Source organism: Phialemonium atrogriseum (genome assembly GCF_030411735.1).
Source record: "Phialemonium atrogriseum strain 8032-3 unplaced genomic scaffold QBC33scaffold_11, whole genome shotgun sequence".
NCBI classification, from domain to species: Eukaryota; Fungi; Ascomycota; class Sordariomycetes; order Cephalothecales; family Cephalothecaceae; genus Phialemonium; species Phialemonium atrogriseum.
The window spans coordinates 307,729-329,211 of NW_026848148.1; the positions used below are offsets into that span (position 1 = coordinate 307,729).

Sequence of the window (21,483 nt, forward strand, 5' to 3'; positions counted from 1 at the left end):
TCCAGCCGGCTCCATCAAGCCTTGTCGAGACGGAACTCAAGGAACACAGAACGCTTGCCAAATCCTGCCCACCTCCAAAAACACACGTCCAAACCTACTCGTCGAGATGCCTATGCAGAGGCACAACTGCTGCTATGTCGACTAAGAAGATTTCCGAGTTTCCCAACGTCGAGGCGAAATTGCAGAAGCCCACCAAACAGTCAGCCTTTGAGCGGAAGAGGGCAGAGGCTGAAGCAAAACGGCAACGGGAGGCTGCTGAGACAGCCGCCGTCTACAAGGATTTTATCAAGAGTTTTGATCACGATGGCGATAGCACAGGCACTTCCGACTCGAGACTGGCGGAATCCAGATTCGGTTTCGGGCCACCGGACAGGTCAGCGGGCTTGGGGCCCCAGGCGCCCTTTGGTGGAGGCGCTGGCAAGAGACACTTCGGTATACCGTCTGGCTCATCGATGAAGAGCGGCCCTGGCAGTTTGGGGCCCCCACCATCTTCTCAGGGCAAGAAACGGTTCTACGACGGAACACCCGCAGGCTACCAGAGGGATCGGGATGAGGCAGGGAGAAGATTCGGCTTCGAAGATCAGGGATCGGGATACAAATCAATATCAAAAGTCTTTGATGCGAGCGACGACGAGGGCGAACCCACGGCGGTTGATCGCGCGGAGGAGAAGGCCATATCGAGGCCAACTCTTCGTCTCGCGAACTTGCCCCCGACGACATCCCCCGCGGTCGTGAAGGCATTGATGCCCCCCAACTTGACGGTCGAGAATGTGAAGATTGTTCCGCCGTCGGGTCCTAGTGGTACCGAGAGGAAGTCTACCGCCGCCATCGTTACTCTCTCCAAGGAGACTCCCGCTACCGATATCGATGCTGCCGTGAGCTCATTGCAGAATCATTACCTTGGTTTTGGCTTCTATCTGTCCTTGCACAGGCATTTATCCTCCGCAGCCATATCATCTTCAAGTCTCACAACTATCACGTCGTCGTCGGCAGCAGTATCGCACCCGTTTGGGGCGAAACGGGTTGCTACGCCTACTACGAAACCCCAAGGCCCACAGCCCATGGGCTATGGACGTGGCTTTGCACCACCATCATCATATGGGCCACCTGCAGGTGGCGGTGTCAACCGATCTGGCATCCTCCATGTTCCCATCCAGCCGCCAAAAGATATCAAGAAGCTGCGGATGATCCACAAGGTGATTGAAGCTGTCCTAGAGCACGGACCAGACTTCGAGGCACTTCTAATGTCTCGCCCTGACGTCCAGCGAGAGGAAAAGTGGGCATGGATCTGGGACGCGAGAAGCGAGGGCGGAATTTGGTATCGCTGGCGCTTGTGGGAGATCGTGACTGGGATACAGTCCAAGAGGGGGCAAGGAAAATACCTTCCCTTGTTCGAAGGGAGCCACGCCTGGAAAATCCCCGAGCAGCCCTTATCATACGAATACACGACCGGAATCGACGAAATCATTTCCGACTCGGAATACAACTCGTCGGACGAAGACGAGTTCGAGGATGAACAGAACCGCCAAGCCGAGGGTCCTGGCGCAAACCATGACCAAGAAGATGTGTTCCTTAATCCTATTGAGAAGTCCAGAATGGCGCATCTTCTAGCCCGCCTCCCCACAACACTGTCAAAGGCCAGGAAGGGGGACATTGCCCGTGTGACTACATTCGCTCTCACGCATGCGAGCAAGGGTTCCGATGAAATCACCGAAATGATAGTCTCCAACATTGAGAGGCCGTTCGCCTTTACCTCGGCCAATCCTGATCACAAGCAAGAGAGCAAGGCCAAGGTCAGCCATGACCGCGACTCTCACGAGCCAAGCCCCGCGCAGGACGACAAGGCGGCGGCTCATGACACACAGGATACAAGTCCAGCACGGTTGGTGGCGCTCTACGTGGTCAGCGACATTCTGTCCTCATCGTCCACGAGTGGGATCCGCCATGCCTGGCGCTACCGTCAACTTTTGGAGGGCGCCCTTCGAAGGCACAAGACCTTCGAAAACCTCGGGATGATGGCAGAGAAGTACAACTGGGGTCGGCTACGCGCCGAAAAATGGAAGCGCAGCATCGGACTTGTGCTAAGCCTCTGGGAGGGGTGGTGCGTCTTTCCGGCCGAGACGCACGAGTTCTTCGTGGACAGTTTCGAGAACCCGCCAGGACTGAAGAAGGAGAAGTCGGACGAGACGCAAAAGAAGGCCGGACGCTGGAAGACTGTTGAGGCATCTTCGGCGGAGAAGGTCACTGAGAGCAAGTTCCTTCCCGTCTGGCAGAAACCTCCCAGCCGCCAGAGTTCGCCGGCCGCCTCGGGAGACGGCGACAGATTGCAGGAGACCTTGGAGACTGGCGACACAGACGGCGAGGTTAACTACTCCTACGGAGTAGGCTCTGACTCGGATAGCGATGAGCCGCTTTTCGAGTGCGATATAGACGGAGAGCCTATTGGAGGGTCTGTTGAGAGACCAACAGGTGAAGATGTTGTTATGGGAGCAATGAATGGTGCCCCATCGGTGACACCCACGCTGCCGACGACAAAGGTCACGGCTATGGGGGCGTTCCAGATATCAGCATCAAAATCTGCACCGTCTAGGAAACGGGTGCGGGCAGTCGATATGTTTGCTGATTCTGGCTCTGAGGATGGGGAGTAGGAGTGAGGCGGCGTTCTGGTTTCGTGGCTGATAAGATTAGATCGCCAAGAGATCTGGCGGCTTGAGCAGCAAATGATACCCTCGTCAATTACCTAGTGTGCATGAATGACTGACGCCCCAACCTGCCCCAATTGACACTCGCTCAGCCAACGACAATCCTCGGGTCTCCTCGGCTGTCCACGTCCTTTCTGTCCACGTCCATTCATCGAGCCGCACCTTGATCGATATGCACTTGCTATGCAGTAACTTGCCAGCGTCTCAGCGCCCCACTCCCCCGGGCGGATGGTACTGCACTGGAATTTCTAATTTAGCAACGTGATTGGAAAATGCCTGTCGATATTTGGTCAGAATCCAGTCCTAGTGTGCCAATGTATCCCACGGTTTTCTACATCCCGCACACCACCTGCACTTATCACTTGCAGGGGTCGGCTCTGGTTCCATGGGACTGAGAGATCAAAACAGGGCTCTACAAGGTCATAAGTTGCCAATTAGGCTGAGGGTTCTCCTTTTGTTCCATGTTGGTCGTTGGCTTTTGCTGCTAGCAGTTGGCTAGGTTGTTGCAGATTCGAGGCTTCCAGGGCCGGGCGCGGGGTTGGGCCAAAAAATACCAAATTCTGAGGTACTTCGATGTATCATTATTGTCATGCCGTATTTCTGGACTGCACGAGCTGGCGGTGGTGGGTGGGATGGAGACCTTTGTCGGATTTTTTTCTGTACCACCTTGGCCCCATTCCGGCTGTCTTTGGGAACTGAGCAAGTTTTGATTGGTCGGAGTGGCCCGGTGTCTGGGCCACGCCGCATCCTCAACCACCCCCACCCCTCGCGCATCCACTTGAATTAGTCGTCGAGGAAAAGCCCCTTGCGCCTTAGTCCGTATTGCGTTCATGGATTGGTAAAGGATTTGTCCAGGGAAACGATGAGAGAATCTGATTGATCACCGAGGGTTATCCGTTGCATCCCGTCGTAACCGCGGTCGCTAACTGACCGACTCGATTATTCAAACTCCACCATCTCGCTGCTGGCCGTGGGAACTGGGAACCAAGCAGGACCTCAATGCTGCCTCCGCGCTTCAGAGTAGACCGTTTTCATCACTGCGCTGGGCTGATCCCCGGCCGAATTAAGGTTCGACTTCGCCTGCCAGGCAGTGCCCGTTCGCACAAGTTCTAAAGCTACGCAAGACCTCGCTTGACTTTTAGCTTCAGTCCACCAGGAACCGCTCGGGCTTTGAGTCACACCACCCAGCCAGGCACACTTCCATCGTCTTTGGGTCCAACAGCAGTTGTGCGTTGTGTGTTGTGCGTTGTGCGTGCGGTGTTCCAGCCTCTCCTTCCTCTGCGCCTCTCCCAGCCAGCTTTTGCGACCTGCCCTGGTACCCAGCCCTGCTGGACGCGGCCAGGAGGTTTAGTCCCGACTGACTGGCCATCGCGACTCCGACTCGCCAGCATATCCTCCACAGACAGAACAGAGCGTCGATACCTGCCGAGTTTCTGCCGCCTCCCTACCATCTCCAAGGTTCCATCCAGCATTGACTGGACCGTCTTACCCCAAATCGGTCCCCCTCCCCCCTGCTATCGGGATCGACATTCCTGGGCTGCAGAGACCCTCCCTCTCCCGCACTTGAAGGACCAACGAGTTCCTTTACAACCTCTTATGTCTAGCATATCTCAGAGCTTCAGCTTGCAGCCATGCCCTTGATTAACGGCCAAAAGATGGCCTGGTGAGCCTCCCCTTCCACTTGTCGGACACTGCCCTTAGCTCCCCCTTTATTCCCCATCATCGATCGGCTCCTTGCAGCCCGCCGTGTTTGCTATAGCTCTTGACCACCACTCTGCTCCCCTTGCAGCGACCCTGCCAGTGACGCGGGCTTGCGTCGGCCGTTTACTAACCTCGCTCCCTTCCTAGTGCGCCATGCATTCGTGGCCATCGTTCCACCAAATGCAACCACGCGGCCGAGCGGGTAATGGTCCCGGTCCGGAAGCCAGGCCGGCCGCTCAGCACTTGCCCGTGTGCCCCAGGAAGGCCATGCGCATGCGGTGGAGTCAAGGTGGCAATCCCGCGGAAACAGAAGTGCCATTGCGGTCCGGGTGCGGATGCCGTAGAAGACGAGGTGAAATCCGAGACGCCTACGGCTGAACCGCCGCTTTCGCCGACAAGACCCATCTATCGTGTCCAGAAAAATGGCTCCGGGCCCAGGCAAAACGGCAACAGGAAACTGTCCTTCGACCCAGTAAACCTCGACAGGGTAGATCCGAGCTCCATCAACATCCTCAACCAATACAGAAATCTGGAGGCAAAATCTCTGTCCATTACCAGCAGTGACTTGCCAGCTCAGGTGCAAGTTCCAGCAGGCTTCCGACCCGGTTTCGCTCCTCCTCCTCTGCCGACCAATGGGTTTGATAATGTCAACAATGTCGGTTATGGAGCCCCTTCGCATTATGGTGTGCCGGAACTACATCAGATGGCGCAATCCCCCGTGCTCACGACAGGGAAATCCGAAATCGAAACTCGGCCATCGCAGCCCCAGGCGTCTTCCTCGGCGCAAAGCCCTACTTCTCCAGCCAGCGGCTCAGGCCGAACGCCCCGGACCTCGAGCTTCCCCTATGCCGTCGCACCGAAGACCCATGAGCCTGCCCCGCGAAGCTGCTGCTGTGCGCCGAAGGATGATTCGCCAGAGATCAGAACCCCTCCCATGGCTCCCCAACATGTGGCGCAGTCCAACGGGACATTCATACCGCCATTCCCGCCGCCGCAGATGGCTATGAAGCACCAGCAGTACGGTCTTCCCTTCCCTCAGCCCGGCATCTTCACATATCCCGCAAACTACGGGTCGTGGTCACATCCTGTGAATCAGGCAATGTGGACACGAATGCAGCATTTGCAGCCGAATACGGTGCCCTACCCGAACGTACCGAACGTGGTGCCCGTCACGACAAATGGGAGCGGTCCTGTGCTCGGTACAAGCCACGAATGCAACTGTGGGCCGGGTTGCCAGTGTGTAGGGTGCCTGGCCCATCCCTTTAACCACGAGATGTTACAGTATGTTGGGGGCGCTTGGGATTATGATATCGATGTCTCACAGACCGAGGGGTACGGCAGTAACGTCGGCTCCAACGGAAACTCCAATGGTATCTCCAACGGCAGCTCCAACGGCAACCCCGGCGCCAATACCAGTGCTCGAGGCCAGGCTCAGACACAGAAACCGGAACCAGGCTCTCCAGCTCAGGCTCCAACACCTAGTGACGCCTCAGTATGTAGCGACGACCAGGCTCTGTCGACGAGTGACTACTTCTTCGTCAACCTACCTCTATTCCCCGGTGCGGATGCCGAAGGGGACTCTTGCGGGGGCAACCAGGCTCTCTGCCCTTGCGGCGACGATTGCCAATGCGATGGATGTGTAGTGCACAACACTAGGCCGCTTGACCATTTCGGTCCCCCCTAGAAGCGGCCGGACGGCCTGGTGTGGGCACGATCGGTTCTCTGATCTGGTGATTTGCGAATTACAATCACTACCGGAGGTGAGGTCGACCCAAGTTAATGAAGAACCAATACTCTGCGCGGGAGGCTACCCGCGAGCGAAGTGGGAATGTCGGCCGATTTCAGGAGGTTTCGGGTTTCGATTGAACAGAGGGCGCAAGTTGAGGAGTTTGGTGGGAAGGCGCATTTGCCCGTGAAGGAATAGTTGTGGAAATGAATGACGCCATAAGATACCCAGCTGTAGTAACAGAGTGAGGACAGATGCCTGGCATTGCCGAGGCACATATTTCTTATATGCTCCCCAGGTAGCCAGCGAAAGGTCGTGGAAAGGGAAAACAGAACTAGATGCTCCTCACTCAACAACAATCATAATTAATGTACCCAAATGGTCAGAGGACCGGGAATTTGTCATTGTTCTGCCTTGATGCATGAGTCATACAACACCAGAAATCCCTTCACCACCAGGGAATGGAAAAGACGGAGACATGGAAGTGACCCTACCGGTCGATCGTCATGGTTGAAGTGAGCTTCGGGACATTCAGGTTCGCTCTCGGATGGTGCCGAGAGGACCAATCAGACGGGCTGTTTCAACCTGATTTGAAGTTTTCCCACCCAGGCTTCCAGAAGCCTTACGGTGCTGTAGCGCTCGCTTATGGCTGACAAAGTCCCGCAAAATGGGCTGTGGATAGAGTTCTTCGGCCGCCGGAGCCCCGTCTTCTTCATTGGCTAGTGCAGATCATTGTGGTACCAAAACAGCTCTCAAACTAACGCTTCATGCTTGCCCAGGACCTCAAACAATATCAACTTGTCAACCTCGACACAATCAGTAGACATCGCAGACAAGGACTCTTGCTGTGAACCTACTCTCGGCCTTCATTGCTCAAATACTTCCGGCATCTTTGGCTTTATCCCTAGCTGCTGTGCAAGCCCATTACTCAAATATATTGGGACCGAAACGAGAGCCATTCTTTATCGGTTGACACACAGCACAGCCATCGCATCATCGGAACTAGGACCGAAGTGAATTAGGAAACGTTCATTAGCCCGTAAGGCAAATGGAAAGGGACCTTACTGGTCGAAACTCCAGGTCTCATTCTGGAGATGGTAACTACACCTCTCGACAGGTAGGCTCCCGGTCTCGGTCGCCCTCTGCGAATCCAGTGGTGGGTTCGCGTAGGCAGTACAGGGATAGGTCGCGGTCACCTCGTCGCCAATCTCCAAGGGCTCGTCACAGCGAAGATTATGATCGGGAAGGTCGTGACGGTTACCAGGGCGAACGTTCTCGGCATCGTCGTCACGGGTATCGCGACGAGGCCTTAGATGGTCAGAAGGAGCGGCCGTCACGCCGTGGCCGTTCTGATTTGAATCACCAAAGGCGGGAGCATTCTTCAACCTCCTCAAGGGCGTGTCGCTCAGGTGACGGGAAAGCTCGACGGCCCTCTCCCGGCCACCGCCATGTTCATGGCCGTCATTCCGCGAATTTATCCAGATCTGGCCCATCACCAACCCCTACGCCCCCAAACGCCTCAGCCCCACGGGTTCCCCCTTCGGAACAGCAAAGGTCGCAATCCCCCATCCATAGGAATCACCACCGATCCCATAAACGCAGTCCTAGCCCGTCTGGAAACTCCCGCCCTCACCGTCCTCATCGGCATGCCCGGCGCCGCTCATCCATGCATTCTTCTGCATCCGTGGACGTCACTCGGGGCAAGGACGTGGTAGCCCTCCCGCACGGGGCGCGCGCGCTATCGCGGTGGGATTTCGCCGCCTTCGAGCCCATCTTCGCGTACTACCTCGAGCTGCAGAAGCAGCTGCATATCGCGGACCTAGACGAGCGCGAGGTGCGAGGGCGGTGGAAGAGCTTTGTGGGCCGGTGGAACCGCGGCGAGCTCGCCGAGGGCTGGTATGAGCCGGAGATGTTCCTGCGGGTGGTGCGCGCGCGATCGCTAGACGAGCCGGAGACGGCCGCGGAACCCGATGAGGCCTCCGCTCAGGTCATGACGCCGCCTACGACCGGGATGAGCATGGCTGACTTGATCATGGAGACTGCGGCTGCCGGAGTGAATGGACCCCGCACCGCTGTTGGTGGAGAAGCAAAACGGGCCGTTGACGATGAGGAGGAGGACGACGACTGGGGACCCTCTTTACCCGCGCCGGCTGGGCATCCCAATGCTGGACCACGACCGGGGGATGCAAACCCGGCATCAGCAAGATCCGGCCCCGCGATACCAACCCTGCAAGACCTCGAGCTCCAGCGCACGTTGGAGGCCGAGGCGCAGCAAGGCCGGATCGCGGACCTACGCCTCGCCCGCAAGGACGACCGCCGGAAGCAGGCGGAGCAGCTGGACGAGCTGGTGCCGCGGGCGGAGCCGGGGACGCGCGAGCGGCAGCTGGAGAAGAAGCGGGCGGTGGCGGACAAGATGCGGGAGATCCGCGGTGCGGCGGGGGGCGGCGACGGGCTGGAGGAGGTCGGGGACGGCGAGCTGATGGGGGGTGCCGAGGACGGGGCGGGCGACTACCGGCGCGTGCTGGAGTCGATGCAGCGGCGCAAGACGGAGAGGGAGCTGCGGAGGGAGGAGTTTACGAGGGCGAAGAACGCGGAGAGGGACGAGAGGATCAGAGAGTATAGGGAGAGGGAGGAGGGGACGGTGAAGATGTTGAAGGAGCTTGCGAGGCAGAGGTTTGGGTAGAGGGTCTCTGTTTGGATCGCCTATTTTATGTACGGATGGAATTTACAGGCGAATTTGGGGTGAAGCCCAGGCAGGGGTTGATTCCACTGGAAGTTGTACTACGATTCTATAGATAACGCTGCAGATTCTTGTCTATATATAGCTCGCAAGAAGATGTTTCTGGATCGGTCCGGACTTCTGGTTGATAGGGGTTTGCTTGCAAGTGACTTGCAATTGTGATACGAGTACAGTCGCATGAGTAGCCGGAGGCCCAGATTGATGGTCACATGATGGCTAAGCAAGAGTACATCAATTTTTTTGTGGGTTAACTGAGCGGAAGGGGAGAGAGTGCGGACCGGAGCTTGGAATTTTGAACATCCATACAAGAGCGCCTAAATTATTCTGCTCTAACGGCAAGTGCCAGACGTAAACTGAAGCAAGACGTGAGAGCGTTGTGTGTCACCAGTTTTGTCAAGCCTGAAGACTGGAAGGGGTCGAGATACAACCGGAGGAATAAAATAAAAAAACCCTCCCCAAAGAGGAAAAAAAGAAGAGAGGGGAAAATGTCCGCAGAAGAAGCAGACCAGGAGACCAACACGGCCGGCCTCTTCGACGACCCGGAGGGCTTCTACCCGCCGACGCCGCCGCCGACAACGCAGCGGCACGCCCTCCGGGCGGGCGGCGAGCTGACGCTACACCTGGTGGGCCACTCGCCGCTCGAGGGCCACCACCTCTGGAACGGCGCGCGCGTCGTCGCCGACCACTTCGAGGCCGACCCGGGGGCCGTGGCGGGACGCGCCGTCCTCGAGCTCGGCGCCGGTGCCGGCCTGCCCAGCATCGTCGCCGCCCTGCTGGGCGCCGGCACCGTTGTCGTCACGGACTACCCGGACCCGGACCTGCTGGAGAACCTGTGGAGGAACGTGGCCGAGGCGGGACTGGCGCCGCTCGGGGACGGGGAAGGGGAGGGCGGCAATATTGCCGTGGAGGGGTTCATCTGGGGTGGGGATCCGGCGCCGTTGCTGGCGAGGCTGCCGCCGGCGCCCGAGGGTGGGGACGCGGGGGGCCGGGGATTCGATGTCTTGATCATGGCGGACCTGCTCTTCCGGCACTCGGAGCACGGGAGGATGCTCGACACGATTGAGGCTACGCTGCGGAGGAGGAGGGACAGCAAGGCATACGTGGTCTTCACCTCTTACCGGCCCTGGCTCCAGCACAAGGACCTTGCCTTCTTCGACGTCGCGAGGGGGAGGGGATTCGAGGTTGAAAAGATCCTGGAGCGGAAGATGGACCGCCCGCTCTTTGAGAACGATCCCGGCGATGAGGAGGTCCTCAAGACCGTCACGGGATTCACGGTCAGATGGCCGGCCGAAAAGTGCGAAAACTGAAGACCAAGACAAGCTTGGCCTTCTATTCCCATGACGGTATGATACTATACTCTGCCTTGGTTGATTGATATTATTACATACCCCCGGCCAATCCACCCCGCCGAATGTTCAGGGTCTCGGTCCGTGTGTGTCGCCAAAACGAACCTGACTGATCCATATGCCGAATCCCAAGCAACACCAATTTCCGATACCCAAACCAAGAAGGACGTCACCATCACGGAGAAACTCCGAGTGACAGTCCCTGCAAGCCGGCCCTCGAGGGGAAGCGGTTTCTGGATTATCCACCAAGCCCGAGCAGGTACGCCGGAAAATAGTCGCTAGCAAGTAGTATCAAATAGGACAGCCGCTCACAGCACAGCCCGCTGGGTAGCCATCAACTCGAGCAAGCCCAAGGGAGAAGATGCTGTCAGCAAGAAGTGAAGGCCCAGAGGACAATAAAAGGTATCCGTGTCTGCAATGTGAACGACGCCGGTGTTCTTCCTCACGCCCGCCTGCTCGAGGATTTGCCGACAGAAAGCGGATCAACTGCATCATGCATGATCCATAGACGAACAGCGATTCTCATCACCTGTCGGGCCCATTTCTGATTCGCACCGCCACATGGCGATGCTGGTTTGGGATGCCACTGGTTCCCTTGCCTAGACTTAGAATCCGCCATGCAGACTTGAAGGCCGACTCGTATACGGGGGAGGATCCTCGGGAGCGCGGAACCCGTCCGAGACCAGAAAGAGGTCCGGGTTGAAGGAGGAGGTGGTTTCCTCAGACGACCTGGCGATAGCCATGCTGGCGATGATGCCTTCTGGCATGTTGGCATACTTTGGATCTTCGTGAGACTCGGTGGTCGGGATCGGGGCCCGGCCACGGCTTGGCCCGGCCTGGGCATTGGGTCTCGGGGCCGGAGGGCGCTCGACTTGTGTCATCACGGGTCGATATGTGGGCTGCGACACGGCTTCTACTACGTGGCCTGGGTGAGGTCCAGCCTCAACCGTGGAAACGGCTGTGCGGTAGCGCCAAAGCTGGAGCACGGTGAACAGAATCGACATTATGTATGAGAGACTGCGAAATGGTTAAACCCCTTCCGCTATCACCCATGGAGATCCAGAGGACAGTAGATGAGACTTACATTGCAACGATGCTGAGGGAATAAAGTTCTTTAGGGAAGTGGCACTGCGGGCGGCCAGGCGTTGCGGGTGGGCCACCGACCAAGGTCAAGATCTTCTCGCGAGTACTCTGTGTCATGAGATCTTCGTAGCCTTCAAATCAATGAGCAAGCGGGCACAACATATCAAATGCAAGTTAAGGTATCCATGCTTACTGTCCGTCCTCGATAGCACAGAACATTCGAAATATTCAATGCTGAGCACGGCGACCTTGGCAACGAAAACGCTGAGTATCAAGAGGTCGCCCGGAATAGAGGTCATGGCGAAGATGTGCCATGATGACGTCCTAACTTTTTCGATCTTGCTGAGAAGGCAGATGCAAACGAGGATGAGGGTTGAGTATCCCAAGCTCACGAGCACCTGGGCAAGCACAATCAATACAAATCGGTCGGCATAACATAGCAGTAAGACATGCTCACCAAGGGCTGAATTGCTTTCACACGGGAGCTGTAAATGTGCGTTTGGTGGAAGAGGAGGTTAACGGTGAGGGAGATGAACACCGAGGAGCCCCATTGCCAACATCGTGTCACCGTCGCGCAGATGTTGAGCAAGTCGCGAGGCGCCTTGGCAACCTTCTCGGCGGATTCCATGGCGACGATAGGCTTCCCCTCTACGCGGCCGCAGGCATCGGGATAGCGAAAGTCAAAAGAGGAAGAGGACAGCGGAATCCTGCTGCCTGGCTTGGTCAGGTGGCCCGACGGCCGCCCATGCGGAACACGGAGCGCGGAATAGCGCTGAGTCGTGCGTAAGCTTTGAGGCTGTGCAACCCCCTGCATCCCCTGCATGGCCCCAACCACCTTGATCGGAGCTAGGCTCGATTCAGGGTTAGGGTTGTGAACAGACGGGAGACATTGAACTAGCTCGGCGCAAACAGCATGGCTGATCAGTCAAAAGCGACGACGGGACTCTGTAAGATGCGAGGGATCGTGTTGAGCGTCCCTAGAGGCATTGTAGCACCACGTCTGAAGTGGACCAATGACTTGGCTGCCATCTTTCAATATCTACTGTTCGACCGCATTACACGATCCCAGACAAGCTGAACTCGGTACAGCCTCGAGACGCCAAAGAAAACAAAGACACCCAGCCTAAGCGTGGAAGTCTCATGTACTAAACACAGCGACATACTTGACGTCCATCGCGGAGTCGGCCCCGCCCACCGTCTGGGACGTCGGCGTCTTGACCTTGGCGATGGCGTCGGGGAACGACCCCCCGATGGCGACATTGAGCAGCAGGAACTTAGGCGATCTCGCTACGTTGACCCACGCGCCCTGGTCCCCGATGGTGGCGCCCGAGACGCTGTACACCTTCCGGTCGTCGATGAGCCACGTCATGGTTTCTTTGCTCCAGTCTCCGCCGGCGTTTGTGCGGTCGATCTCGACGGCGACCGTGTGCCACTCCCCCCTGCTCAGCGTCGCCGTGGACCCGATCCCCGTAGTTTCGCGGCAGGGGCCCCCCGACGCCACCCCGCAGTGCACCGTTTGCCACGCCGTGGGGGCCCCGTTGAGCGACTCGAGGATGTCGATCTCGCCCACCGACGGCCAGTTTTGGTAGTTGCCACGGTACGCCGAGCCGAGAGACCAGAACGCAGGCCAGATGCCCATCTGCGAGCTCGCGGGCGCGTTGCCCAACCGCACGCTCGCCTCCATGCGCAGGCGCGCCCCCGCCGCGCAGGCGAAGTCGTTGGCCGCCGTCGTCTCGATGCGGGCCGACGTCCACCGCCCGTCGCGGCCGACGATGGGCGTGATCCGCAGCGTCCCGTTGGCGGTGATGGCGACGTTGGTTGGCGAGTTCGTGTATGTCTGCACCTCGTTCGTGCCCCAATGGGACGGCCCGCCCGGGTAGCCAATCCCGGTGTCAATAGTCCACTTGGAGGCGGACGGGAGAGAGCCTGCTACCTGGGTCGAGAAGTCGTCCTCGAAGAGCACCTTGGTAAAGCCGGCTGGGGGGGTCACACTGGTGCTGACATTGGGCTCGGCACCGATGGGTGCTGAGTTGGCGACATCCGAGAGGACTAAGAGAAGCGAGACAAATATCTTCGCTGCCATGGCTAGTCGTTATCGTGAATCACCGCTCACGGGATACAGGACACGAAGAGGGTAGCGCTGCCTACAGTACTGCACATTCTATGAACGCATCTCGAACATGCCGTCGGTGTTATATAGACGCTGGAGAGGGCATGGAAGCCGATCGGGAGAAACTCCTTAGCCAGCCTTTCACGGGGCACCCTGAGCCGTGGGTATGTTAATTCGAAACAGAGGATATGCAGGGCAGGCAGTCCGGGTGTTCGACATCAATATTAATCGATATAACGGGCGTCGAAACTCCCGGCAGCGTTGCTACGAACCCGGATCCAAATGAGGCGCGGGGGGTTAGAAAACCCCACTGCCGGCCCATGCCGATTCACAATTAACGCATTCTCATCTTAAAGAGCGCCATGATATTTCTGGTTCTGGCAATAATATATGTTTCTTGCCAAGCCGCTGCCCTCCGACCCTCCATGCTGTGCCTTCGTTTGACCTGGCTAGATGCAACCGCTAGGCTAAACACAGTTCATATCTCTCCGCAGTGGGAAAGACTGTTTGCCACTGCCATTATTTGAGCCTCAGTGATGTCGATCTCTGGACTGAGTTGTCGGGAACGCTTGAATCCAGGTGCGGCTAAATCGCTGACGAACATATATTAGATTAGGAAAGTGTCCTTCCCGCCCGCATGGCTGTTCATGCAGGGACTCCTGCGGGACTGTCGATCGATCCTGCAGAGCAACAGCTGCAGAGAACAGTGACAGTAAAATACCTAGGTAGACATTGCGATATCTGCCCCTAACGGGAGGCTGAACAGTTGTCAAGCTTTCACGGTAAGCCAGCTTGCCGTACGCCATGTCACGCCGAGGGGCCAGTTGGTACAGTCAAGAGTCTTCTCAAAAACGCTAATATACACAATACACATGCACAATGCATAATATCGTTGGCCTGTCTGTCTGACATGACGCCCCAGAAGCCAGTCAGTCACCACTCCCACCCATTCACCGGAGCGTCCCAAGGAGGGGGCGTCTCAAGGAGAGGGCCTCTCGCCTCAGCCCTTTCGCAGGTACACATCGCACCCCTTTCTCACCACCCCAACCCACCTTGCCGTTGCCTGATAAGTGAGCGATACGAAGTTTCAAAAAAGCGCCGTCCATGAACCCCACGCCAAATGCCTGTGATATTTTGGTCGTCCGAGAGTGCCCCATGCTATGCCGGAATGCGATGCCCGCGCGTTGCTATGCTGGTGTTCTGACTACAAGCCACGTACGAAAAGGAATGGTATAAAAGGGGGTTTGAGCAAAAAAGGGTTGGCTTATAATCAGGTTGCTATCATTACCGAGCAATTGGTGTCTGCGACCAATGCCGGTTATATATATATAGGACGGCGAGGGGGTTTCGAGATCAAGAATGCCGATGTCTGCGATTGCTGGCAGGCGATAGGACCAGTAGAGACTGCCTACCAGTGCTCTTCCTCTTCGCCATCGAGCCGATATTTCGGGGGGCGCTTCAACAGCGACAAGAGGGAATCGAGTTGGGCCCAATTATCATCGTTATCCGCAAACTTGCGGTGTTTGCGAGTCATGGTGTGCTGCCAAACATGTTAGCTCCTCTGGGTCTCATTCTGAAAGGCCAGCCAGCAACTCTACTTACTTCGTCAAAGTCATCGAACTTATCCTGACAGTTCTCACAATAGCCAGGCTTGGGGTCACGCTTCCGTTGCTTGGTCTGGGCCGGACCAGGTGCGCTCTCGGTCCTACGCAACGTTGCCTTCCCACAAGCCACATCGTCTTCGTCGACCATGTCTGGTTTGCGATGCGCTGTCCTTCCCAGACTGGCCGAACGGATGAACGTGTTGCTATCATGACTCATCTCACCCAGGCGGCGGGAACTCGGGTCCTGAGAAAGGGCCGGCGTGCTGTTCTTTTGCAGGACTTTCCGCTGCAAGCCATGGATCTCCTTGCTCGTCCCGGCCTTCGCGCCAAGCGTGCCCGACGTGGACGAGACCATCTGGGATCGGATGGCGGAGGTAATGTGCGACGGCTGGACGCCAGATGCAACAGGCTCTCCGGCAAAGAAGCGCCCGGCCCTTGCCCGGCTCGTGAAGGCGTTTTCAGCACGGAATTCCACGGTTGGGGGATTCGATGCCTTTGTGAGATCGAACCTCGCCGGCTGGCATGCAGCTGGTGCAGGTCCACGATTATGAGCGTCTTCCATCTCGGTCAAAGTACGCTTCCCTGTGACAGGTTTCGGCGGCGGAGCTTGTGGTGGTTTGAGGACCGGCGCCTTCGCCTCAACTGCCGCCTTCGAAACTCGTTCCTTCGCTCTTGCATGGCTACGCTCTCTCTCTGCCGGCTCGACATCCTCTATAAAGGGGCAACGGCCCTGGGATGCAACCCGGAACTGAGGCCAGTCCCCGTTTTTCTTTTCCGCGACCTTGGCGTATTCGCGTACCATGATGGGCTTTTGCTTCTCTTCAATGTCATACACATAGATGTACGGACCTTTGAAGTAGTTGAGCTCCTTGGTGGTGACCGAGGGATCTCTATCAGAAGGACCATGCACGCGCTCATTCTGAAGAAGCTGAAGCAGGTTAGATGACTCGGCTCCTCTTGTAGCCGAGCTTTCCTTGACGGCCGCACTCCGCAACCCTTGGCCCAGCAGAGCACTCTTGTAGGGATCTGGTTCCAGGACCATGTCCAGAATCTTCTGGAGCTTGTCTAGTGACCATATTTTCTTCCCCATTTCCCGAGCCCTGAACAAGACATCGGCATTGCGCGCCTTTGGTCTTCTGACGGTATCCTCGTGGACGTGGATTGGCAGTCGCCTGCTCGACGCGGTTTCAAAGAGAAGTTTTCTCTTTACAGGTGGTGCGCTTGCCGTAACTTCGGTGCTCCGGTTAAGCAAGGACGGATCAATGGTTTTCGGCTGCTCATGGGATGCTTGTGTATTGGCATTCGATTCGCCATCTTCCTGCGCTGCTTTCTCCGAGGGAATCGAACGTGTTGTGACGACGTGGGTGATGTTGATGGAGAAGAATTTTTCCTCTCGCTGATATCATAGGCAGATTGTAAGCAGAATATCTAGAGCCTGCCTGGCGGGGAGCACTTACAGCACCGAGATGCGTGACCTGCTTCGTGAGCTTCACGCGTTGTTCATCTGGAAGGCTCTCAAAGTAGAAGACCATCTTGGGGAAACGGGCCCGAGTCTGGGCTTGCCATTGCCGCACATTGTCAATCTCTTTCTCTGTCAACTTGTATGAGGTGGACTGGGAGGACCGGTCCGTCGTGGAGGCTCGAGTTGACGGCTTTTGAATGACAAGGCGAGTTGTCTTCTGGGCTGCGGGAGACCTCAAGAAGCGTTGGCCTCCATTGTCCAGCATCTGACGTTTTGGCGGCGGTGGCTGGCCATAAGGTTCCTCTCTCTGGAGCTCGGCATGGGAGCGGATTCTCTTGGAGCCATGGGTGGTCAAGACTCCTCGAAGCGGCGAGTTGGCGACATTGGGGTTGCTGGAGAGGGGCAATCTCCTAGTCGACATGGCAGAAAGGGAGATGGGCGTTGGAGATAGAGATATTGTTGCCATAGAAATGAATGCCCAATCAACATACTATGGGTGACGGTGTGTGGTGGTGAGGAAGGTGAAGGGTGACGGGTGGAAGAGGGAGACGGGTGGTGGAGGGGTTCTGTGGACAGCACGCGACGTGCAGCAAACACGTCTCTCCGCGTGGGCTGCTGGAGGGATATCTGCTAAAATCGAGACATAAAACAGGGTATGAGAGAGTGAGAGACGGGAGACAAGCCTGTCAATGGTACAGAACTTGGAATAGCAGCTACCCACAGGTCAAAGGAGAGGCATGCTTTTGGTTTTGGCAATGGGACAAAGTCGTTGCTTCGTGAGAGTGGGAGGGCTTTTTCGGTGGGCAGAACCGCGCTGCAGCGAGCACGGACTCGAAGCTCCAACAAGCTAGTCCACCTTGGTTGTTCATCAACAAACTTCCCCCACTTTTGCCCCACAGCCCTCGTCGCACACAGCAACCGCTTCAAGCTGATGCCGGCTTCCGGAATTCCATGCACCTGACGGGACCTTCTCACACGCCATTGCCTGCCTTTCCAGAAGAGGCGCTGTCAAAAGTCCAGTTTCCAGCCGCTGCCTCGGACCTCTTACGGCGGCCAGTCCAGCGTGCTCGCAGGCATCACGTGTAGAATATGAGATTGCTTTTTGTGTGCAAAAACTGAGATGAAGCTTCCTCGAGCTGTACTTCGACAGTGCAGGTATCGCACTCCCCGGCATGGGCTTACGTTTACGCCTGTTAGTTCTCTCTTAAGGGGGCCAATATGCCCTCTTCGGCAGAATAGCAAAAGGGCTTCATCCTGGTGGTCATGGGGCGACAGGAGTTATGCAACTGTGGCCGCGGGTGAGCTTCAGTTCGGCCAACCCGTGCATGAGACGCATCCTCACGTCCTGAAGGCCGGCGAGAGTATGTTGACCTTAAAACTTTCATAGCCCCCGTAATATGTGCTGAAAGGGAAGGTCGCAGTAACTCCGGGTATCACCGCTCAAGAATATTTCGATCGGCGAGCCAAGCTGGCGCTCAGCCTACCCGACAATGCAGTGGCCGTTCTCGCAGCGGCCGACCTCAAGTACCGCTCCGGTGCCGTCTTCTTCCCATTCCGCCAGGAGTCCAACTTCCTCTATCTCACCGGCTTTTCCGAGCCGGAGGCCATGGCCGTGATCCAGAAGACTGGCGCAAACCTTGGCGACTACGCCTTCCACTTATTTTGCCGGCCAAAGGACCCCAGGGCTGAGCAGTGGTCTGGGCCTTGGAGCGGTCTTCAGGCCGCGCAGGATGTGTTCAATGCAGACGTGGCGGGAGACATCAACAAGGTTGACACGCTCCTGCCGCCCCTTATCAAGGGGGCCAGCAAGATGTACACGGACATCGAACTGAGCAAAGGCGGCTACCCAACCGCTTTCGCGAACCTGATCCGCCAGGCCGACAAATCCGCGGGGACACAGGCCCTCCAGCCGATGGTCAACCAGCTGAGAGCGATAAAGTCGCCCGCCGAGATCGCCAACATGCGGAAGGCAGGCCAGGCGTCGGGCCGAGCCATCACCGAGGCAATGCGCCGGGAATGGCGGACGGAGAAGGATCTGGCAGCATTCCTCGACTACCAGTTCATCGTGAACGGCTGCGACGGTCCCGCATATGTGCCCGTCGTCGCGGGTGCGCCCAGAGGCGGCATGATACACTATGTCCAGAACAGTGCCACCCTGAGGGAGGACGACTTCGTGCTGGTCGATGCCGGCGGGGAGTATGGCACCTACGTCACCGACATCACGCGGACTTGGCCGATGAGCAAGAGGTTCTCTCCCGCGCAGCGTGATCTGTACGAAGCCGTTTTAAAGGTGCAGCGGGCGAGCGTGTCACTGTGCCGAGAGAGCAGCGGCTTGACGTTGGATAGGATCCACAGGATCACCGAAGACGGGCTGCGCGACTATCTGAAGCAGCTGGGCTTCGACATGTCTGGGAACGCCCTGGACGTACTCTTCCCCCACCACGTCGGCCACTACGTCGGCCTCGACGTCCATGACGTGCCGGGATACGGGAGGCATTGGCCACTGAGGTCGGGACACTGCGTCACCGTTGAGCCGGGGATCTACGTCCCTGACGACGAACGCTGGCCCGAGCATTTCAGGGGAATCAACATAAGAATAGAGGATAGTGTCTGCGTAGATGACGATTCCCCTTTCATCCTTACTACGGAGGCGGTTAAGGAAGTCGATGATATCGAGGCGCTGAGGGACTAAAAGCAAGCTGTATATGTAGGTAGTTGTACGACTGTATATATCGATATTGGAAATGTAGTATTAGCATATAATGACGACCCGAGGTAGCAGCCGGGCGCCCGAGGAGAGATCTATTCAGTAGATTTTGCCCCTTCTGCTCGGTGAAAGGGCATCTACGGCGTGGGAGTGAACGGAGACAGATACCCATGGAATTGACTAGATACCGAGTCTCTCACCCTTATGAGCAGACAGCCCGAGTAGGTATATACAGTGGCGGAGCACAAAGCTAAGAGGCAGCCGTGCCAATAGAAACAGTCGTGGAGGTGGGATTTGTGACCAGAGAATAGTTACCCCAACGGTATGTCAAATATCCTCTAACCCGCTCGCTACGCCAGCAAATGATACGGTTAGTAGCTTGAAGTAAACATGGTGACCTTCTCCTTTTTCTTCTGCGTGATGTAGAAATTTCACCTAGCCCCAAACTCCCACGAGCGCCTCCTTTTTCGAGCCAAAACCAAAGCATATTGCGAGCCGCCCACGCCCATGAAGCACAGCCAGGTGGCGTTATGGCAAGCTCTCTGCTCTGCAGCAACGCCAAAAATAAGGGGGGTTCGTTCGTATGTACAAAGGAACAGCGATATTAAGATAGGTATCAACAGAAGGCTCTTGGGTCGAATAGTGTTCGGCTGTAGTTCGGCATCTGGAAGGCGGGCCGCGCTGTTGCGTTCAACAACTGTTCGAATGCCTGGATGCGCCGGGAGAGCTCCTGGTGTTCTTGCACGATTTGCCGATTCCTCTTCTCGAGGTAGTGGATGTAGTCCGTTGCTTTCGTCAGGACGGTGCCCTAGAAATATAATAGTTCAGTCACCCCGATCGCATGGGAAAAACCTTGCCAAATCTCGCTCGCGACTACAATAACAGCAACACTAACCTTGCTGACCTTGGGCGTCCTCGCTGGTTGTGACGGCGACTCTTCACCCTCAGCCCCAGCTTCTGATATCGTCTGCAATGACGGAACTGCACTCCGCAACTCGGAAATCTTGTCCTTCAGGTTGGTGCGATACTTCCGCTCGATATCGTTATGCGCCGTCCTGTCCCCCGGCTTTACTTTCTCCTTGCCTTTGTCCTCCATGATACTCGACTGCCTGGTCTGTGTTGGTGGAGCTGGTCGTGACTGAGATGATGGTGTGGGTTGTAGCAGCGTATTGCTTGCGCCAAAGCCGGTTCCCAAGCCCGAGTTGACTCCAGAGTTCTGTCCCCCCAGGTTCAGGTTCAGGTTGGATCCCAATCCACCCATGCTCGGACCCGGATTCATGGCGATGGCGATCAGTCTTCTTTGTTCTGCTTCGTTCAAGGTAGAGGTGTTCAGGCCGAGGATAGTGTCCATCCGCAGGCCAGGCTGCGGTCTTTCCCAACTGAGAGGAGTTGAATATAGCCCTTCCCGCGGAGGAATGTCTGACGGGGGGGCTGAATCCATCTTGGAAAGCTGCTCTGCAAGATTTATGGACGAGAATCCGTCGTCATCGTCGGACAGAGCGTTGTCCAAGGCGCTGTCGTCCAGGTACTGCTCTGGCTTGAATACGACCGGCGGAGCTTGGGCTGAGGCAGAACCTAGGGTCTGCCTTGGATTGATAGGCCTGGTTCCATGCCATGTCAGTCACGGCTCTATTTGGGGATGGATTCCAAGTGGCCACCAGGACGAGTCACTTACCGTTGCGCCGAGGGAGCCTTTCCTTTTAACCTGGGATCCGGCCTCAAGGTGGCTGCGCCATCTGAGACATTGGGAAGTGATTCTTCGTTGTCAAATTGGATCCAGTAGTCAACTGAGTCAAACGGGTTCGCTTCTGTGCTGAGCTTCGATCTCTTCCTCTCATGGCCATCCCTTAACCTTGCCGTTCTCGTTGGTAACACTTGGCCGGGTTGGCCAAGCATCGGCTGCCGCGCCATTGCAGGGTTCATTGACAGGCTGGTGGGTGCGGTAGAAGGGGAAGATTGAGCAAACGATTCGAGAGAAAGACTGCCAGGGCCCGTTGACGACGACCCGGCCGCGCCCGGATCGGCTGCTAATGCGTTCATATCCCACATCGACGATAGCTGATTCCCGGTGGTTCCCGTCAGATCGAAAGTTTGGTCAACTGGATTGACTGTCTGATCATTGTCAGTAGCCCAGCGAGATGACGACGAAAAGAGGCCTGGGACATCTTGGGATGCCCGTACCTGGCTGTTGGGTACTGAGAAGAACTCAAGGTGTCTAAGTTGATTCGAATCCATTGCCAACGGCGCATCCCGACTCCTGTCTCTTGTGAGGCAGAGTCCGGAAGTTTGATGGCAGCGACAA

The 21,483-nt window shown here is 56.8% G+C and overlaps 8 protein-coding genes across 8 annotated transcripts; 4 read left to right on the forward strand and 4 right to left on the reverse strand.

Annotated features, from left to right (window-relative positions):
* Window positions 1–134: 134 nt before the first annotated feature.
* QBC33DRAFT_450575 (U2 snRNP-associated SURP motif-containing protein) lies at window positions 135–2,648 on the forward strand (the record flags this gene model as incomplete). The annotated part of the gene is made up of 1 exon (XM_060424566.1): window positions 135–2,648. One exon carries the CDS (start codon window positions 135–137, stop codon window positions 2,646–2,648), a length of 2,514 nt encoding a protein of 837 aa, XP_060283926.1.
* A 1,314-nt stretch (window positions 2,649–3,962) lies between these two features.
* On the forward strand, window positions 3,963–6,133 carry QBC33DRAFT_55891 (uncharacterized protein). Its single transcript, XM_060429922.1, has 2 exons — window positions 3,963–4,365; window positions 4,551–6,133. Exons 1-2 carry the CDS (start codon window positions 4,334–4,336, stop codon window positions 6,085–6,087), a joined length of 1,569 nt encoding a protein of 522 aa, XP_060283927.1. The 5' UTR covers window positions 3,963–4,333; the 3' UTR covers window positions 6,088–6,133.
* A 1,444-nt stretch (window positions 6,134–7,577) lies between these two features.
* QBC33DRAFT_577957 (putative nicotinamide n-methyltransferase) lies at window positions 7,578–10,176 on the forward strand (the record flags this gene model as incomplete). Its single annotated transcript, XM_060431025.1, has 4 exons — window positions 7,578–7,683; window positions 7,953–8,745; window positions 9,216–9,217; window positions 9,365–10,176. 4 exons carry the CDS (start codon window positions 7,578–7,580, stop codon window positions 10,174–10,176), a joined length of 1,713 nt encoding a protein of 570 aa, XP_060283928.1.
* Window positions 10,177–10,820: 644 nt separating this feature from the next.
* Window positions 10,821–11,926, reverse strand: QBC33DRAFT_450770 (uncharacterized protein; the record flags this gene model as incomplete). Its single annotated transcript, XM_060424579.1, has 4 exons — window positions 10,821–11,232; window positions 11,300–11,429; window positions 11,492–11,696; window positions 11,756–11,926. 4 exons carry the CDS (start codon window positions 11,924–11,926, stop codon window positions 10,821–10,823), a joined length of 918 nt encoding a protein of 305 aa, XP_060283929.1.
* A 170-nt stretch (window positions 11,927–12,096) lies between these two features.
* On the reverse strand, window positions 12,097–13,381 carry QBC33DRAFT_585676 (glucan endo-1,3-beta-glucosidase A1-like protein; the record flags this gene model as incomplete). Its single annotated transcript, XM_060431445.1, has 1 exon — window positions 12,097–13,381. The coding sequence occupies one exon, from the start codon at window positions 13,379–13,381 to the stop codon at window positions 12,437–12,439; it is 945 nt and encodes a 314-aa protein (XP_060283930.1). The 3' UTR covers window positions 12,097–12,436.
* Window positions 13,382–14,515: 1,134 nt separating this feature from the next.
* On the reverse strand, window positions 14,516–17,022 carry QBC33DRAFT_56013 (Dfp1/Him1, central region-domain-containing protein). Its single transcript, XM_060430032.1, has 3 exons — window positions 16,470–17,022; window positions 15,011–16,408; window positions 14,516–14,948 (listed from the first exon to the last, which is right to left on the reverse strand). The coding sequence occupies exons 1-3, from the start codon at window positions 16,938–16,940 to the stop codon at window positions 14,817–14,819; spliced, it is 2,001 nt and encodes a 666-aa protein (XP_060283931.1). The 5' UTR covers window positions 16,941–17,022; the 3' UTR covers window positions 14,516–14,816.
* A 321-nt stretch (window positions 17,023–17,343) lies between these two features.
* QBC33DRAFT_537103 (aminopeptidase-like protein) lies at window positions 17,344–19,436 on the forward strand. The gene is made up of 2 exons (XM_060427765.1): window positions 17,344–17,835; window positions 17,896–19,436. The coding sequence occupies exons 1-2, from the start codon at window positions 17,595–17,597 to the stop codon at window positions 19,164–19,166; spliced, it is 1,512 nt and encodes a 503-aa protein (XP_060283932.1). The 5' UTR covers window positions 17,344–17,594; the 3' UTR covers window positions 19,167–19,436.
* A 361-nt stretch (window positions 19,437–19,797) lies between these two features.
* On the reverse strand, window positions 19,798–21,416 carry QBC33DRAFT_451073 (helix-loop-helix DNA-binding domain-containing protein; the record flags this gene model as incomplete). Its single annotated transcript, XM_060424593.1, has 4 exons — window positions 19,798–19,989; window positions 20,077–20,782; window positions 20,857–21,293; window positions 21,363–21,416. The coding sequence occupies 4 exons, from the start codon at window positions 21,414–21,416 to the stop codon at window positions 19,798–19,800; spliced, it is 1,389 nt and encodes a 462-aa protein (XP_060283933.1).
* Window positions 21,417–21,483: the final 67 nt, after the last annotated feature.